The 20200-nt window shown below is 43.3% G+C and overlaps 3 protein-coding genes across 6 annotated transcripts in view; 1 reads left to right on the top strand and 2 right to left on the bottom strand.

Moving 5' to 3' along the window:
• LOC117146590 (protein spire) overlaps window positions 1-6789 on the bottom strand; it is a 36781-nt gene extending 29992 nt beyond the window's left edge. For all 4 annotated transcript variants that reach the window (XM_033312950.1, XM_033313123.1, XM_033313031.1 and 1 more), the window contains exon 1: window positions 5600-6789. In XM_033312950.1, coding sequence (XP_033168841.1) covers window positions 5600-6194 — 595 coding nt within the window. In that variant the 5' untranslated portion in view covers window positions 6195-6789. The remainder of the gene's footprint in view (window positions 1-5599) is intronic.
• Window positions 642-1422, top strand: LOC117146907. Its single transcript, XM_033313563.1, is given in 2 exon segments — window positions 642-714; window positions 1092-1422. Coding segments are annotated over 2 exon segments (240 nt in total). The 3' UTR covers window positions 1259-1422.
• Window positions 6790-14691: 7902 nt separating the features above from the next.
• On the bottom strand, window positions 14692-15281 carry LOC117150621. The gene is made up of 2 exons (XM_033317591.1): window positions 15202-15281; window positions 14692-15150 (listed from the first exon to the last, which is right to left on the bottom strand). The coding sequence occupies exon 2, from the start codon at window positions 15140-15142 to the stop codon at window positions 14873-14875; it is 270 nt and encodes an 89-aa protein (XP_033173482.1). The 5' UTR covers window positions 15143-15150; window positions 15202-15281; the 3' UTR covers window positions 14692-14872.
• Between the last annotated feature and the right edge of the window lie 4919 nt (window positions 15282-20200).

The raw sequence follows: 20200 nt of genomic DNA, 5'->3' as shown, positions 1-20200 counted from the left end.
CTGCTGAAGCCAAAGTCAGGCCGTGTATCTGTATCTCAAAGCACAGACTCGTCAACAGGTTGCTGCGGCGGACCAACAACAATTGTTGTTTATGGCACTGTTGCTGGTGTTGTTTCCACTCTTTGAGAAATGTGAAAGATGAAAGCGTAAATGCTGATTAAAGATTGTTTCTTCCATACGTATGCCGTGTACATAAATTTATATTGTAATTTCAGCGCCGGCGATATGCAAAGTGAAAGAGATTCGAGTTTTTCACTGAGCCGCAGTCAGTCAATCAGTCGGTCGGTTAGTCGGTTATGATAACAGCGATATGGCACCACCCGCTCCACAGTCTTCAGTCCCCAGTCTTCAATCTTCAGTCTTCAGTCTTGAGAGGCAATCTGCAGTCCGCCGTCTAATTTCACAGTCATCAAGGCGCGGTATCAAGCCGCGTAGAAAGCGAGAGTCTCGATTACAGTTTAGTTGCGCCTGCGCAGTCATCGCGGCCCGTGGAAAATCGCCATCAAGGTGAATTACCCCAACCGGAGACGCCCACGCCCCCCAGTAAATGTGTCAAGCGAAATTGGATCGGCGGCTGAAGATGGATGTATCTCACGAATACATCAATTAAACGGCTAAGGCGATTGCGATAGGTGCAAAAAATGAGATGCATGTGGGTCTGCAGACACTGAATTGGATTTACCTAAATTATTTTGTTAGACTTGGATATTAATGGCTGACCTTGGAGGTATATAAATTAACTTTATTTAAAAACGGAGTTTAGTGAAGAAAACCCCACATAAAAATCGGTTTGGAATGACACTCTTAAAGGAACATAGATCCACAAAACAAGGTTATACCACCTAATTTTTGTTTAGTTTACTTGACCAATCCCAACAAGGTCGTTTGAAGCTATAATAATATATGAGTGCAGCCCTTATCAAATAATCTAATCTCCGATATACTAATAATGCTAAAATATCCCTACAAATTTTTTAAGTACCTTCGTAAACTGACTGACCCTTGCTTTGGTAAATGCCCATAAATAGACCCTTATCTAATGTATACACAGTACAATAATATAAGCTATATTATCAACACTTTCTTTTCAGTTGGCTTGTTCTACCGCATATCCGAGAGTCAGGTTCCCATGGAGCAGATTTCTACAGTTCACATTCGTTGGAAACACGGGTTAACAAACCTTTTAGCAAGTTTTCTTGACTACCTCCGCGCCAAAGCTGTTTATGTGGCTGCCACTCGACACACATTTGGAATATAAGCGGCGACATATAGGTGTTTTATTTACTTACAAAAACGATAAGATAGGAATACGAAAAACAGCTCTATCGGCGCGCATTTACTCGACGACTTTGCCGCTTTCGATTGCGTTTAATTGCATCAAAATTTATTTATAATTTGGAGCGTAAACAAGCGATTCATGGTCAATCGGATCGGTTGGACCCCAAATGTGTCCGCTCAATGGGCCCCACAAGTGTCATCCACACAACGGAGGGAAAAGCGCGCCGCAATTTGGATTATCGTCTGATTTATTGGGTCTGGGACGCACTTTCAAAACCCAAGTCTCTTGCATTGAGTATCTATGTCTGCGTCCGAAGGCGACACAAAGTATTTCCATTTCAAAATGCAGCCAATGGTCAGCGGATTTCGTAACTCGAATGCAAACTGCACAGGTGGACAAGTTTAGGAGAGGCCCAAAAAATAAAAAAAAACACAAATACGAAATACAAAATAGCCCACCGCATTTGGGTCTCTGAAATTTGGTTCAGGTTCGTCGTCGTGCTTATGTCATTTGTTGTCATTATGAAAAAATTATTATATTAATTGTGTCCCAAAACTGGAGCGTCAACAATAGCTGGCAATTAAATTTGGGTCTATGATGTGTCAAAAAAAATATAAGCCAACGCGGAAACCCAAAAGCACGTGGTGTGGTCCCCTGGAAAACATAAACTATTACTGCCGCTTTATAATATTATAATAAATGCATTTCAGACAGCTACCTAATCCGAAATAAACATAATATACGGTCTCGAATTCCAAGTTACTTTGAGTGGGTTACGAGGTTGCAAAATCGAAATGTTTGGCGGTTGGGAAATACCTTTGACCGGCTAGCTAAAACATTTTCTCTGAAAACTGTGGAACTATAAATTAGCTGCCACCAATCGAAACATTGAGAAGAAATCGTTGGCCTTATCATCTTAAATTGAAGCCATTTCAAAACTCCTCCATCGGAAAACGCCCCACTCTAATGGCTAATTGAGCCCACTGAAGTGCCTAATAAATAGGCGGCCCATTGCAATTATCATTTGGTAACTCTTCATTTAGACTCCACCCAAAGCTGTGCCAGACAAAGAGATAAGTCCAAGATTAGCAACAATTTCCCCTCCTACTACTTAAAGATACTTCCATGAGTCTTTCTTCATTTTCCTCCACACAACGGACAACAAAAAGTGCACCAATTTGCTGCTGAGCTTTAGTTTCGTTATAATTTTGTTTGGTTTTCTTTTGTTTCGGGCCATTTTTCGCTGGCCGTTGTTTGGGTAATTTTTAGTGTAATTATTTAAACATTAAACCAGTTGAGCGGCCAGTTGTTTGTATTGTCGGTGAAAACAAGAAAGTCATAGACGTGAAAATAACATATCATCACCCAAGCGGATGATTCGAGGCCCAAAAGGGATTTTTTCTAGCTTTCTTTCAGATCTCTTTGATTGCTTCGGGTGAAATGTGTTTGGAAACGGAAGAATCAAATTAAGTGAGATGAATCAAATGAAACGCGGCGAAAATAAGCAGAGTAAAACATTCAACATTCAACAGCTGACTTGGAAGAAGAGAACCTACCGCAACAAATGTTCCCTTTCCATTTTCCCTATGCTCTGCTTTCACGATTTTCCTGTTTTCCGGTTTTCCGATTTTGCCGAACTGCGCATGACACATGACCTTGGCGAGAAGGCTCCACAAAATATGTGGGCGAATTTTCCAGTGGAAAATTCTCAGTAAGCGAACACCTGCTAGCGCAAGCCGTTTCCCAATTTTCTGCGAGCCTGCTGAAAAACGTAATGGCGAGTTTGTGTGTTGACAGATTCAAGCGCCAATTTTATCGGTGCGCCCGTGAAAATGTGGAAAAGCCTGTGGAAACTGCTGCGCGCCTAATCGAGGCGCCAGAGGGCGCGGCGACCCGACGGCGCCGCCGACGTTTTCCCATCAAAAGCTCCGTCTCCCACGCCCCGATTTCCATGGTCGCGGGTGCTCCCGAGGGTTCCGATAGTCTCCGAGGGTCTGGAGCCGAATTCGACACAATCAATGATTCGCTGCGCCCGTGGATGCGGTTGTCAGGAGGCGATGGAGCGCGATTTTCAGCCAGAGACCAACGGAAATCGAGACCGAAATCGAAATCGATGCGGCAAGTTCAAAGCCCGCACCGCAACAATGTAACCTGCGAGAACGTTCCACCGATTTGGTGTATTTGCTTCGGATAACACAGAAGCAGCCGACCGAAAGCCATTAGAAGGTGCTGAATCTGATGGCATCCACCCGTCCGGGCCGTCTCCCATCTGTAATAACTTGTTTGAGCAGACTAATTGCCCCCGCTGGCGGTTCTCGAGGTTGCCGGGCCAAAACCTTTCGATATCTCACCTAATGGCTTGGATTTTAGCGGCTGAATTAGCGGCAATTAAGGTGTTACATGGTGATCCCTGTTTGGCCCGAGGAAAGTCCGGATGATAAGCATAAACAAAGGTTACGTGTGAACTTAGATAAGAAATTGACGATTTAATTACAGAGGTTTAAGAGCCAAGAACATTTTTTAGGCTATTTATAAGTTACATTTTGAATTTTAAGTAGTATACTGAAATGGGTTTTAAAATCCCATTAGGAATTTAAGAACATTACTCCTGACACATTCCTACAGCATTATCAGCCATCTATAGTTCCTTCACCTCCGAGATACACAGTTCAATTAATACTGTAACTTCCTGTATCTGCGTGCCCTTAAGATTACCCGTGTACCTGGCTAATTGCCTATAAGAGCTAACTAATTGGCCTCGCTGATACAAAAGCCGGCTATAAGCAGAGTTGGCCTGGCCAAATAGAGATAGCCAGGCCCATACGAACAAAGATGCAATGGAATGCAGTTAATGCCGCAGGCCAAAAGCTGAGCTGAGTCACATTAAGGGCCACCTAGGAGAACGAAATCCCAGATTCCCATCACTACCCACTCAGGAACGCATTTTCCAATTAACGTGGCTTATCTAAAAGCCGATAGATTACCGACCTGTATTTTGACAGTCCCGCGCAGACGAATGATTAAACAATTAGCTGCGAGACAGACCCAGACACGTTCTGTAGATTCAGAGATCGGGAGGCGAAAAGGTATCCCCCATCAATAACAGCGAAAGCAGGGGGAATGCTGAAAGGAAAGGCTGTGATCGTTACACTGGAAGAAATCTACTTTCGTAGACTTTGATTGGATGGTATTGCGGCTAGGAAAAGTTTTCAATCTTCCGCCCAATCCGAACATGACCTGCCTTTCTTCCAGTGATACTTGTGCTCTCCGAGCTACAAAAGAAAGTGAAAAACCCTGCTGATGGGGTACTGGGATGCGACCTTCTTCATGGGAGTCGCCGTTTACACTTTCCCAAGCCAGCACGCAATCAGACAGAAGGCAGAAGTGGGGAAAACCCCAATCAAAGCTGGCTGGCTGCATAACTTAAATGCAGAGGTCATCATCGGATGGCGGATAGTGTGGGTTGATTGTTTGGAAAGCGCTGGGACTCCGCTGGCGATGGCCGGACGGTGCCAATAGTCAGATGGATGGCACACGGAAACCCACATCACGGCAAATGTCCGAAAATAAAAGGCCGAGAGAAAGAAGTTAACTGTGGCTTATTAACTGAAAATGAAAGCGTTTGCCGAAAAGACAAAGACCCCTCAGCATTCGGAGAGGCATCAGCGCAACCGGTTTTCCGGCCCAGCTAATCACAGCCCCAGTTTTCATCACTGTTACAGTTCCGCATCTGAAGTCAACACCCAACTGACCTCTGACGAGCCGAAATACACATAAACTATGTGGGTACACATATATATCTTTGGGAAGACCCATAAAAACATAATGTGGAAGATTGGTCAAAAGATACAGAACTCAACACAAAGTCAAGAGAATAAGCAAGGGTAGTCAAAGTGCATTTGCTCGCAATGTAAATTATTTGTGATTAAAACATGTTACTATAACTGTAAGAAAAAACGACATTAAAATGTCATTTGGGGTTGCGCCAGGTTCATTAGGTTATCAATTCAAATTGTTAGTTGATCAATGTTGTATTAAACATTTCCACTTCTATAGAGATTCTAAAGATTGCCAGTTTTGTACGCCACGGTAAGAAATAAATGTTATAACATTTATAACTATGAATATAAATCAATTTTAGTTCAAATATTTTCAGCATGATTAAAAATAAAAAACAAAATTCAAGGAATAGAAGTTTCATACTAGGTTAATTTCCGTTAATTAAACAACTTGGAATTAAACCTGCAGGAACACAAATTTCCGCTAACTGTAGCCGTGAGAAATATGCATATTGATTTTTCAGTAGGTCGGTCTGCTTACCTCTGTTGATGACGCTGCTGTCGCCGCTGCTGCTGGCGCTGTGGTCCGGCTGATCCACAGTCACGTCGTGCTGCGGGGGTAGGGGGCTCTGCTCCTGCTGCAGCTGCTCCTTGGGGGTCAGCTGATCCGGGCCGGAGAAGTGGACGCTGCCGTCGCGGTGGAAGTGCAGCTCGAATCCGGTGGGCAGCGCGGCCTCGTAGTCCGCGGCACAGGTGTGCGCTTGGACGGCCACCTGGTGGTAGAGCCCGGCGAACTGGTGGATCAGGGCCCAGGCCTGGTCCTCGGAGAGCGGGGCCTTGAAGGAGTCCAGGATGTCGTGCAGCGTGACGCACTGTTCCGGCGAGGAGCAGCGATGGAAGGCTTGCAGGATGAGCGGGCGGGCTTGGCCCGGCTGCTGGGGATGCGCACTGGAGGACATGGCCAGCTGGTCCGCTGGCAGCTTGTGCTGGGCATCGCCGTTGGCGCTGTCCGGCGATGTGGACAGGAAGGCATCTTCCTTGGCGTCCTTGAACTTTCCACTCGGGGTGGGTGTGGGCGTGGCCTTGACCTTGGTGGGCGGCGTGTCCGCCTGCTCCTCGGCCTGGTGCTCCGTCATTGTGTGTGTGTGGCTATCGATGGCTTTCAACCCGATTCCACTGCAAACCCGGCACTGGCCAACATATAATTGATTTTTGTGCCTCTTTCGGGTGGGCTAACCTGCAAAATTCGCGGTTTGTTTTTGGTTTGGTTTGGTTTAGTTTCGGTGTTGTTGTTTTTCTGTGTTGTTGTGTGTGGTAAAGGCAAATTAAACTTCAATACAATAATAACACAACACGAGGGGATGGAATTCGGATTCCCGACGCACACAATTCTAATATTTTGTTTGTCGTCAGCTACATTAAACACAAAGCACAGGGTATAACAAAAAACACATGATTTTCGCTAGAGAATATTGAAAACTGGCGTCACGTTTTTGTTTTCGCACTTTTTGAGTCGGCATTCGCAATTCGCCGTTAGACTCTGCTGGGAATTTCACAACACTGAGGAGATGGAAATCACGCACTTTGCTTTATTTTTATTTTCTTCTGTTTCATTTGCATTTCTTCATTATTTGAAATCTCTGTTTTTCTTCGGCAATCGCACTTCGTTTTTTTTCCCGGCTATTTTTTACAGACGTCCGTTCGCCGCGAGTTGCTAATCGTAAATGACACTATCGTGCTCAAATGCATGCAGCATGCAACAATGTTGCCAACTAAAATGTTGCCGGAACGGCCGTTCCAACTGGAGTTAAGAGACAATTTATTTCGTACACAAAGAGAAATTTCTTCGTTGTGTTCTATAAGGAATTTGAATTTGAATTGAGGAAATTTTATTAAGTTAAAACTCTTCTCTTAAAGACAGCTGATTTTCATAATAATAAGATCACATAAAAATGAAGTCGATTCGGCAGAGCGTGCAAAAAAACAAGCAATAGCGCGAGAAAAAGAAGTTTCTCTTTTAAAAATGTTTACTTCAAACAAAAAAAGAGAATTATCTCTTGTCGTCTTGTTCTCTCTTTGTGTGGAAACATGCATAGCAACAAGATGATGCAACATTCCCAAATGTTGCAGACTGAAATGTTGCCGACTAAAAAGTAGACGGATCGGTCGATCCAATTGGAGTTGAGGGACAATTTTTTCGTGGTGGTCTTATTGGATTTGAGGACATTTTTTAAAATTAATACTCTGTATTGATTTGGAGAGAGAAATATGATGTTTCTTTGAATATTTAATAATCATTTAATTTGTATAAACATTTTTATTCCGGTTTTATTTGTCTTTTCCATTGCCGATAAGAAACATTTGTTTTTGCTCTGGTTGGAATAATTAATCGTATTTGTTTTAATTTTCGACTGCAATTTGTCGTAAGGCCAAAAGTGGTATTTCGTGCAGGCGGAAATGGTTAGATCTTAAAAAAGGTGGATAAGTTAACCAAGCTAATTATACTTAAGTTTAATTTGGGCTATTCACTACACTCGAGTTGTTTTTCGGGGTCACGCATTGAGATGTGAGTTTAATCTCCAGCGACTAATCATTGATATAATCAGGAGTGAAAAACTGCAACTTATGGGTATGGGAAACTATTTTGAATGTAAAATTAACTGAAATAAACTGAAAAACAAATAACAAAAATGCAACTGGTTACCAACTAGCACGTAAGAAGAAGAACATGTTTCAGGCCGTAAAAGAGTATCTTTCATATTTATTTTATGCTGAATGCCTGGCTGAAGTTTGAATTAAACAAACATTGATGATCAGTTACAAAACTACACTATCGAACTCGAAGCCACCGCAGGAGAAGATACGTGTCTACCTATATGGAATTTCACCAGCCCGCCGATTCAAGGTCTCTGGAAAACCGCGGAGCATCCGACAACAATTGTAACTAAAAGATCGGCGACAGGCGCGTTTTACGAGTTAATAAGCCCATAAGTATGTATGTACGTCCCCCGCCCACCGAGCCAGTTATGATATATGAGCCGTAAATTGAAACTTTATATCAATGCCGACTCGCTGGTGGCGGGGAGAGATTTGCATTCGTATTATTATTATTACAGCATCGGCATCTGCGGTGGTGAGCTTTAACGACGTGTTTTTGTCCCCTGGCAGAAATGAAAATAAACCTAAAAGTAAGTACGTGCAAGTAAAAAACAAAACAGCCTTTATTAATTGGCCGAGGAACCTGCCCACGTAATCATCGAATAGCCATAAAAGCGTGTCCTTCGCCAGGGAAGCCGATGGTCCCCAGCTGGCCAGAAAAAATGACGACACCTCGGATCGCGGATTGTCATTAAAATCGCAGAAGCCCGTCGCTGCAGTTGTCGCAGTTTTATGAGCCAATCGCTAATGAATTAATTAGCCAACTGCGTTGGCTTACACCCAATAAAAAAGATAATTATTGGCCAAATAGGCAGACAGATCTGTTGGCTTAGATGGCGGGTTCAACAGCCGGCGGCGAACTTCAACCCACTCCAAATGCAATGTGCATGGGTATTGCAGCTGGATTGGTCTTTGTTCTCCATTCAGTTTGCGAACCTGACTCATATGAATCACTCACAATAACTCAAGGAACTCAACGGGCCAGCGCCAGAAACAAATGTGAATAGGTGTAGTTATGGTGCCGCTTGAAAATGTATTCATGGGCATATTCATGCCAATACCTTCTAAAAATAACAAAATAACAAGTGTTTGTGTCGAGATTATGAAATTAATGCCATAATTGGGGTTTATTTCCCTCGTTAAAGAAAGCATCTTTAGGCCTTATTAGCATGCAGCTTAATATCGTATAAACTTCGAATGGACCATATAAAAGTATCTTTAAGTAGGCTTTTACTTCATTCCTCTTTTACGAGCTTATTGGTGCTTCTTTAAATGTTGATTACCTTTTAGTTGTTTTTTCACAAAAGCGTTTTATTAAAAAGTAAATTTCAGTGATCGAGTGTAATAAAATATATATTTGCCAGCGCGTTAAAGTCTCCATGTAACTTACAGGTCATCTCGCAGTCGATCCCTACTTATTTCTCCACTGACTCCATTCCCTGCCCGTTGACGACTGCTGTTCTATTGGGAAGGTTCAGCCAAGCGTTGCATTTTTGGTCAATTGCGCTTGTCGCGCGGGTGGCACTTGGCCAAGTTCCGAGCTGCAGCCTCAGATTCGGAATACATATATCTGGCTATGTATAGCTTTGGACTTTCAACTTGCCTGGTCAGAGCGGTGGGCGTGGATTCTGAGTCGGCGAACGGGCATTGTTTGTCATGCCATGAACCTTCGCACCGGAAATGTGCATCCGTTTTTGGCCAGAGCTGCATCTACTCCGTCGGCCAAAGGCCAGCGTTTAGTTTGGTTCTGCTCAACGAAAATGGGAGTTTCCGAATGTGTGTCAAACGCAGGTGAGTAGAGTCGCTTTGGCCAAATTTGGTTGCTGCAGATTGCGTACTTTGGTTGCCACATGTTGCAGCATTTCGGCAGAGGATGCAACGCTTCGATGCGCTTGACACTTTGCTCAGAAATTGCATAAATTCGAGACAGTTGCACTTCGGGCCCTTTGAAGAGGTAGTCAGGCTTTGGAATGGATTTTAAGTAAACTGAGAGCACAAAATACATGAATATATTTTATTATAAACTCGAAATTAAAAGATCTTAAATGGATTTATATAAATTAAATTATCAGAACTTATGTTCTCATCATTGATTTAATTTTCCCAATCAAAAACTTTCATTAGCGATGTTCTTGTTCCCAAGCAAACAGATTATCGTCCAGGTGAGGGAAGTGGAGCGTCTGCTATTGGAGGATGTGTTCGGAAATGGTTATTATTGTCACAGCCACCGACTTGGCGCTCAGTGAAGCAGGCGGACAAAACCCCCGTCAGATACGGATGCATGTGGCCGTAGAGAGTCGGAAGGGGAGGGTCTGGCTTAGGGGCGGGGATCTTGGCTCACGTGGGGAAATCACGGCAGTGCAACTAATGGGCCTCACTTTTCTTTGGCTTGGCTGGGTGAGCTGGCTGAGCTGGCTCTGATGTCTCCTGGCTCTTTACAATTGTGTAATATTCTGTCGGCATGTTCAAGCCGCGCAGCCTGCAGTTGTGGAGTTGCTCTAAAAACGTGATGCAATTAGGCCTTTGAAAGGCTGCTGTTGGCCAAGAAGAATGGAGGAAAATGTAAAAATGAGGGGAAAACTGTGTGAAAAGGGCGGCGGAGTTATGATTATCGTACGTGTTCTTCTCAGGTAATCAATTTTTTCACGTCTTCATTACGATCTGTGTTTTCGAATGTGGGAATTTTGTGCAGGTCCAAATGGGGTATAGGTATGTTGATGGGGGTCTAAGGAGGCCCAGAATGCACATTCTTAATTGCCGCCACAGATGCGAGCTAATTTGCAAATGCAAATCGAGTGATTTGCCAACTTTCCATCAGCTCCTATCAACCCCCAACCCAACTTGCAACTGAGTGCAGCCTGGGAAGTTCCAGCCCCTTAACGCCCATTAATGCCACATGTGGCACATTGACCCAAGTGCCAAATACCACACCAGCTAACCCAGAAAACACCAATGACAAGACGAATGCCTCCCCCTTTGGGGAAGTAAGTAATAAGTATTTTCTATTTTCTTTGGGCCAACTTCAGTGATCACAATACGCATTATTTTCGCCGGCTATAAAGCATTAAGGCAAAGTATTGGAGAACTATGATCGCGGCAGAATCGGGCACCGTGCTCAAGTAGACGTGACAGAAGACACAAGACTGAAGACCTTCGGAGAAAGCTGGGAATCAGCGGAAGAGTCGCAATCAGCGGAATCACTAAAATCACCGAAATCACAGAACTATTCCTATGTGGCGCGCTCTAATTTGTGTTCATGCAATTATTTCAGGTAACTCCGATTTGCCTGCGAACCAGAGAGGCCCATTTAAACGGTAGGGCAGCGCATTAAAACTAAGTGCCACTTAATACACATCCAGAACTTGCGCAAAAACCAAAACCCCTGGCAGAGATTGTCTCTCTAATTCCGACCCAAGATCCAAATCTACGAATACACGCCGAGAAATATTGGTAACAAAATGGAAATGCTGACATATAACTATATATAAAAGCGAAACTAGTAAGTGTACCTATTTAAAGTATATCCCTTGTTATATCCAAGTATGTGAGGCTTATTTGGGTTGCCCTTCAATTCAAGATATTTCGTCAGTGCCTGAGTTCAACTCCAAGTGGGGCACATTCAGTAGTTGCTCCATTCGACGGCCTGCTATGTGTAATGCAATTTCTAAAACGTGATTCGTGCAGAGACAAAATGCCACACTCCACTCCCCCAATCTGGGCGATCCACCAGTACCCCGATCCTCAGTGGAGCACAACAAAAGCCTATTAATATAATTGGTGTCTAGAGTCTAGAGTAATATTTCGCCAAATGGACCCGCTGTCTGCGCTCTTGGCTTTCGAGCTTCGTCCTAAACGATTATTAGCTGCAACTCGGAGGCGACTTGATGTTGGGAAAACATGCCACAGTTTTCCCAAATCGCATTGAGTTTTTCTCGGTTTTTTTCTTAGCTGACGGGGCACAGTCCCAAATAGATCAAATAAAACCGCTGATCGTGTCGCCGCCGTCGATCGATTGTCCACATTTTGTGTGGGCCTTTCCTCTAGCTTATTTTACAGAATTTCGTACAACGTTTATTGGTTGGCGCTTAATTTTTATTAGCGCACAACCGAAATGAGATTTTCATGGGAACAAATCGATCGGTAGTCCCCAGAGGGGCTGGCGTGTTGACAACCCCATAAATTTGAGTTTGGCTAGCGTTCTTCCGAGTCTGAGTCTGCGGGATTGGATGGTCGGAAATGGTCACCAAAGTGTGGGCGGACACAATTGGGCTAATAATAGTTGTGGGCTTGATGTGATGAGTCAATCGATTGGCTATTAATTGAATTAAAGCGTACGAAAGATACAATAACCTTCTGTCCTGAGAGTTTAGCATCAACTACTTATCAGTTCTCCAGCTTACAGTCTTCAATATTGTATCTGCCTGACTAATCGCATCCAGAGTCCCTCATCCTGCCCCATATTGTTTTTAGCAGCGCGCAGGGAACACTTTAGACCCCTTTAGCTGTTTAGCTGGAGCTGGTAATCCTGGTCGCGGAATGGCGACAACAAATCAGCTCCATCGGTGTGCGATCTTGCGGTTGCCCGGCCATAAACTAAGTGACCACCTGCGAGTTGGAGTTGGTCGGCGGGCATAAAGCAAACTCTTTATGGGCCGCTATGTTCGACGATGACAACGACATCGCGATGGGAAGCCATCGGTGGATGGCAATGGGATCTGTGGACCGGACCGGCGTTCTCGTTTGATGATAATGAAGATCTCCGCCAGAATGGCCTCACTTTTCGCGGAGCACTAAGAAAAAAGCAAGAGATCGATTTCCTTAAGAGAGTGCTTAATATGAGATATGTATATATATTTCAGCTCGTGAGTAAGGTCCTGTATTTAGCAAATATATTCAGCATATATTGATATATTGCTACTAATGTTCTTATTTAATCAAGTTCTATGCTTGGAGGGGGACTTTAAATTTCTCTTTTCTTTCTGTGTCCTGTAACAAAGACGCCTGGTGTCTAATGAAGGGAATAAAGTGACATTTTCAGTGATTTCGAAAAAAACACAGACCACACAGCCGGCGATCCAGATGCACAGGGGCCGGAAAAAGAGAGAGTGAGAACCCAAGATCGGGACTTGGACTTGCAACCTGAGTGCGCACTTTCATTTTCAGCTGCCCGCCGCATAATTAATTGCGACCGAAAGTGGACGACGGTTTTTCGTGGCGGCAGAAAGTAAAAAAGCACCCCGATACCCAATCGAAGGAACATCGAACCTGTAGCGACCACTAAACCGGATCAAAACGGCTGGCTTTTCATACCCGGAGCAACTTTCTTCTTGGGGCTTCTGACACACTAAACTGACGCAACGCCACGAAGCGCGTGTGGCAAGTGCGGCAAGTGTCTGCCGAGTGATTCCCCGATCCCCATCCCCATTCCCGTCCCTGCCCCCAAGGAGTTGATCTTGCAACGCCCACGAAAACTGCAAGGAGGCAGCTCCGTGGCTGCCTTAAATGCCACCTGAATGCCTCGGCATCACCACGAAAATGAAGCAAGTTTTTAGCGCGGAATGTGGGCGATGATGACAAAAGGGAACCAGGAATGTGCCCACATGCCGATTTCCCACGGAGCAGATGCCCGGAATACCCTTTTTACTGGGTATCAACCTTAACTCAAACACCTAATAAACAGTCACACACTTCACAATCTAATGCATCAGAGATATCCTTGTGAATCCTTGTCAGCTCAGTGCTGGTTAATGCACCAGGAATTTTCCCTATGACAATAGTAAATAGTGAACAATCTACTCTTCACTCAATATTATAAATATTATTATTTTAGAGTTGTAATTTGGCTGCAAGGAGCGTTGCAAGTGTGGACCCCAAACAAAAACGCAAGAAACTTGGCCCAAAGCAAAACACCGAAGCCAAACGAAAATCCGATCGACAGTGCAACGGCTGACAGAACCAGTTTAATGGCACTTGAAATTTCACCAAAAAATCTGTGAATCTCCAGGCCTAGCTGAGGAGGGGCAGGGGCGGGGGCTGAACGGGGGGCGTGGCAAGTTGATTTGCTTAAAAAGAAATTCACTTTCCTTCGACGGTTTTACTTTTTCAAATTTCGTGTGCGAATGTTTGCTGGCCGTTTCTGGATTTTCCTTCGTTTCGACTTGAGACGAGTATCTCTCTGCACGGAAAATAATTTTCATAATTTAGTAGTGGAAGTAAGGATGAGCTGTATAAAAGTGACATTAATTTGGCCTCCACAGGAAAATCTGTTATCAACCATTGAGCTACTGAAGTAAAAAGATCACTAAATTGCCATTGACTCTTATCATTTCTCCCTGTGTAGACAAGGCGAAGAAGGTCACGGTGTGTTGTAGATCATGAGGATTGGATGCGATACGAGGCCCACGGCCAACAGGAGGTGGTCAAAGTCAAGTCGGAGGCCTAACTAGGCATGGGACTCCCAGGGACCCAGAAAGTCCACAATCGAATGCATTGGCAATGAGCGCAGAAATACTTTTAATGAAAGTAGGCACTTTGCTTTTTGGGTTTCCTCGGCTTGTTTGGGTTTTTCGTATTTCTCGTCGTTTTGTTTATTTTTTGGGTTGCTTAGTTTTCCAGCAATTTGATTTGTGGCAGGCAGCCGGTGAAAATGGTCTTGCGGCTTCGGAGGAGCGTTTCCACAGGAGCTCTTCGCTTGGCTCTTGGCAAGAGGTGTTTGAGCCAACTAATTGGACGCGGACAATGGATGGTTTATTGTCTGCGGTGCTACCGTGGATCCCCAATTGGTGGGCAGACTTCAAAGCGGATCTATTTGCGGGGTGTAAAGTAAATCAAGTCAGCTTGATTTAGTATGATTTAGCATGGCCTCCTCACTTTCACTATCGACGAGGGTGCCATTTTGCGATGGTCACTAAAAGTGGGTAGCGCATGAGATTGGCTTTTAACTACACACTACATACACTAAAGATGATGCGCCAATAAAATGAACTATTATATTTTAACGATCGATCTGGCTCAATTTTAATATGCTGCGTTGTTAATAAATAGCGCCACGCAGTTGCAGGTTCTTTTTATGGAAACCCCAGGAAAGTGTTATTCAGAAGTCACCGTTTAAAGGAAAGCGTGTCGAAAGGTCAGGGATCTATTTCTTCTCCTCCTTTTATTCTTTTGGTGGAGGCTCCTCCGCCTGGTCCTCCTCCTCCGGCGGAAGTCCCAAATGCATCCTCGACCATCGGGGCAGACTGAAGAGGCAGTAGAAGGGAATGATCATCATGACAACCAGGGAACCGCATCCGAAGATCAAACGCTGCGCTGTACTCATCGGAAATCGGGGAGGACCGGCCATGGGAATATAGTTCCGACCCATGGACGATCGGAGCTTAAGGGTCCCCATCTCGTTCAGATGTTTGCGTATTAAGGGAATACTCATGTTGCTCCCTGAAATGGGTCTGAATTTAACTTAACTTGTAACTTAACTAGAGCACTTACCAAAGATGTAAACGCCTGTGTGGATCAAAATAAAATGACTTAATATAAAGAAAGATTTATAAGACAATTCACCCCAAATACGGAAGACACACAGCCTGCTGAAAGCTGGGAGAAAAATTCAGCAGGAAACAATCGAAAGATGCGGTTCAAACACAAAGGTTAAACAGGCATTAAAAATGCTAATGATAGATATGAGCCCGAAGGCCTGATTTCAATTCAACTCGCAGACACTCGCAGCAAATAAGGGAAAATGTGAAATTTTAATTTGGAATTCCGTGAGTAGACAATTGTCGAGATGGATGGGATTATTATAAAAACTGTGCGATGAACTGCGAATGCCCGCGGATTAGTGGAAGCATCTGAGATGGTTTGGATTCATTGAAGTTGGATATGCGTAAGATCGCAGGTCATACATATATGTTAGAAAACATAAACAGAGAGGTACAACAACAGAGGTAACAATATTTCTTCCGCTTCTAAACATAATATAAGATGTTTGCAATTGTCAATAACTTTATTTTAAAATGCATGTATTTTGAAAAAATAACTAAATATTTAACTCAAATACAAATTTAAATTGTCGTTTGCGCGGTTCATGTCTTTTGAATCTGTTACCCTAGTCAGGCACCAGTCGTTGGTTCCTGTCCTTGCTACGCATTGAAACCTAGTACACAGAATGGCCGCACAAAAAGACTGGTTAGTGTGGCGCCACAAAATTACTTTTGAAAAACTCACTTGCTAACGACAAAGTTACTGTGCCTAGTAAATATATGGTGCTATAGTTAAGTGGCACGAAAAACCAATTATGCAATATAAATGAAGTGAACTTAGGAGCATCCTAGTTAGGTATGTTGCGGAAAAACAGGAATATTTACAAGGACATTAGTAAAAATCTATTCACACTTCACAGTTCTTAGTTTTTGTTCAATGCTGACTATTTACAGCAGCTTAAGTTAGGGATGATATGATATCATTCCATCAAAATTTACAAGTGAATTAATTTGTGAATTAAATTTCTCTAGATAAACCCTAACGACATAAATCTTCAATTAACCCTTTGCACTGTGGATCCAAATAATTTGATATCCTTTTAGTATTGCACCCGCGGCCTTTAGTTGTGCTCTCTTTGGGGTTCATTTTCTTATTTCCTTTGTTGGTTCTTTTCTGTTGCTTTGACAATATTTTTCAAGTTTCTTTTAACATACTTTTCGTCACTTAAGCTACGACAAATATTTTGATAGATGAGCTTAAGCACTCACCGAAGCCGTCGTTGATATTTGAAACTGGGACCTGTCCCGCTTTGAGTTTGCTTACAAGTGGCCATTTCGCCCACCACCCACATCGCACCACCACCCACTGCCGCAGGTTTCCCCCGATTCCACCCACTCCCACCCACATCCACCCACTTCCCCGCATGTTCTGGGCCAGATCTTCTTTTCGGTGATGTGTTTGCTCTTTGTGCGGCAGATGAAGTTTGGAGTGCAAGTTTTAAGCGAATTTTGTGCGAGAGTTTCGCCTTAAAGATTTAAGAGGAAAGCAAGGTGTTCGTGGGAAAGTTCCTTCCCAGGCAAATTTCCGTTTGAGTGTGCGATTTCGGGGAAATAAGATTAATGTAGAGTTCATCGTGTATGGTAGAGAAAATGAAAAGATCTCGATAAATGTAATCTTTTATTTATATTAGAATATGGCGAGAATTCTTTCCTTTGTGATCTTTTACAGGGTCAATCACCTTTTATTTTGCTAGCTTTTTCCTTTTATTTCAATAATTTTAAAGATTTATTTAACAGTAATTAGAAATTAGTTAATATTTATAGCAAAAAAGAAAAAACTACGTGCAGTAATTTACAAGAATTATGCGTTTTCCTATATCTTTCCGCTCTCTAGCCCCATAAACTTGAACAGCCAGAGGAATGTGGAACGAAAACTACACCCAATAACAAAAGAAATCTGGAACAGAGGGAAAGTATAAAGCGAGATAAGTTTTCAAGCCGGAAAATTACACAACTTACTGTGGAGGGTGGTGTGGAGGAGGGGAAGGGGAAGGGGAAGGGCGCTAAGGCCAGGGATCAAGCAGCAAAACAGGGCCTAAGAATATTTACGATTAGACGCAGGACTCGCATTCAGACAACATTGTGAAGGACTCATGCATATGTATGTGTATTGATATATGCATGCACGTCCTAGTAGTGTGCATGTGTGTGTGTGAGTGCGGCGGAAGTGGAAGTGAAAATGGCACACGCAGTGTCCTCCAACTAAGTCTCCCTTTTCAGCCACTTGGATCGCTGCCAGCTTGTGTCCGCGTGTGTGTGAGTGGGCCAGTATGGCGCTGTTAGAGTGTATGTGTGATGAGCAGAGGACAGCCCTGAGTCCTGGTGACACTTGAGTGGAGACAGACAACCACTTGACTGCTGACTCGCCCTGAACAACCAGGACAACAACGGCCAGCCGCCACCGGAGCAGGGAAGCAATATCTTAGGGAGGGGCGCGCCTTACAGCTGAGGTTAAATTACTGTTAACGGAATAATAATTACCATCTATAACATGTATAAAAAACAAAAGGCAAATGTGTTGTTAAACTGTGACCTAGCTAACATTGAATATTTGGCTCTCAACGTTTGAGGTTTACTACTGATATAGCAAATACTTTTTTAATATATTTTGTTAAATAATATATTTGCTTTATGAATTGCTGAGTTTGCACACAATTGTTGAGGGTAAATCGTTCCTATTATCTTGACTGCGTCTGTTCCAAGCGTAAGTCACGGCATATCCTTATGCCGAGGACATTAATGTTCGTAACTCGGACAATTACCACAATGAAAATGACTAAGAAAAAGTTTGGCGAGCAGGGTTTGGGCACACACGCTTTGAGGCAGCACAGAATTTAGTGCACAAATATTGGCAGAGGGGGGAAGGGGGGAAGGATTTAGCTGGTCAAGCTGCAGCCGCTGCAGATGGAGAACACAACAATAAAGATCGAAATGAAACCCAATGGTAAATATGATGGGACTCAATGGATGGGAGACTGTATTGAAAGCTCACATGCCCCACGCAGCCTGTAATTACATGGGGATTTAAGTGCTCCGGGAATTTAGTTCTTATTTTCGTTCTTTTTAGTGGTAACAATGCGAAAAGTCCTCTCTGGCCAAATACAGTTGAAGGAAAGCAGCGAAATGAAAGTGAACTAAGCTCGCATCAAATTGGAGGCGGTGAAGTGAAAGTACGTATCGATCTTAATTGAAAGTAGATGCTCGGGGTTTAGTGCAGTCCAGTTTTCAGTTCACATGGGGCATCGTTTTTTTGTGGGATTATGTTCTCCCAACGATTTGTTCTTGTTTCACATGAAAGCGTAAAATAGCCAGGCTTATTGTTAAAGCTACCGTTAGCTAGGAGAGGTAATGGCAAAGGTGTTTAAGATTGCGAGTTTTTTAGTTGTTACTAAAATTTTAAGCCCCACTGACTATGTGCAGTAGTAGTCCCAACATCTCTTATGATATACTCACTCTTATAATTATTGCAAGGTGTCCAGAAGTAGGCAACATTATTTTGGAAAGAGGGGGGCTTCCACCACATACACCGTAGTTACAAGTGGATCTTAAAACAAGTGCACAACACTGGTCGTAGCTCACGGCCACGCTTGCAGCCGGTCCTTTTCCCAACTTCCACCCACTCATTTGGCAATTGTCTTTCATGTAAATATGACCCGGGATTTCTGCACCAACACCCAAAATGGGTTAGCCCAAAGGCAGGCAACACTTCATTTTTTACTGCCACTGTTGTTCTGGGCCCGGCTGGTGCTCGCAACCTACGCCGGAGGGGCATGCAACAGCTTGTGTTAATCACTTGCCCGAAAGACCTTAATGAGTACAAGTACAACTACAACTACAACTACGGCACGGGTGGCAAAAGCGGGATATAATAAAGACGCCTGTTTTGCGACTGTGATATACCCAATTTGATGGGAGGCTTATCAGGCCTCGTTCATAAATCAATTGTGGCCGGAAATCACTGGAGTTGGTGTCTATGAGTATGCTGTTAAAATGATACTTCTCCCATTGTGAGTGAATTATAATTATTGCACACTCTGCGAATGAGTTTTAAGTACTTTCAAGTGCGATGATAAACATTAGGCTAAATATCAAACAACCAAACCTTTTTTTAATCATTATTTATGTTTAAATTTCATGAATTCGAACAGACTCTCTGAATACCTGTAATAAAGTAGAGAGCCACGCAACATTATCATTAAAAAAATCAATTTGCAATTATGTGCACGGAAAGTGTGAGAGCTTTAAAAAAGTGACAAAAATTATATCACGTTGGGTGAATGTATAAATTTTACAGCGTAAGTGAAAAATGTGTTAAGTGCATTAATATTAAATTTTATTTCCCTCGGCCGTCTGTGCGAAAATGCGGGCCGAGTCCACTCTTTCCCCACGTCCAAGCCAGCACACTCTGTGTTTCTGTATACGTACATGTGTGTACTTATACGGATAGGCCTGCCTCAACCCGAGGACTCTGATTTTTTCATTATGTGAGCCCAGCAGCAGCAAAGAGTTCGACAGCAGCAACAACGAGAAGATGAACAACTGTTAAGGCCGAGGATTAATGCGAAAAGATTTACATGCGGAATCAGTAGGATACAAAAGGAAGATGCTCTCCACTGGAAATATGCGAGAACATCGAAACATATTGGCCACCATGTGCAACAATAAGCAAATCTTAAATAAGGAGCATAATTACCTTTTGATTGTTAATCACAATACTTTCGACATTGCCCATCGGAAAGGCCAAAAATGGTTGATAAGCATGACCAACAACATAGCTGAAACTTGTTACCAACATGACGTTAATCTGAGCCATGTTTCATTTCGTATCGCCCAGTCACACATTGTTTGTCGTTCGGCTTTACACGTTTTTGGTAACGCCATTCCTCGCATTTCGTATCGGATAGTGATTGGAACTTAGTAATGGATATGGACACGAATATGTCGCCCTG

The sequence above is a fragment of the Drosophila mauritiana genome, chromosome 2L (genome assembly GCF_004382145.1).
Source record: "Drosophila mauritiana strain mau12 chromosome 2L, ASM438214v1, whole genome shotgun sequence".
Taxonomy (NCBI): Eukaryota; Metazoa; Arthropoda; class Insecta; order Diptera; family Drosophilidae; genus Drosophila; species Drosophila mauritiana.
This window is presented reverse-complemented; position numbering and strand designations above follow the sequence as displayed.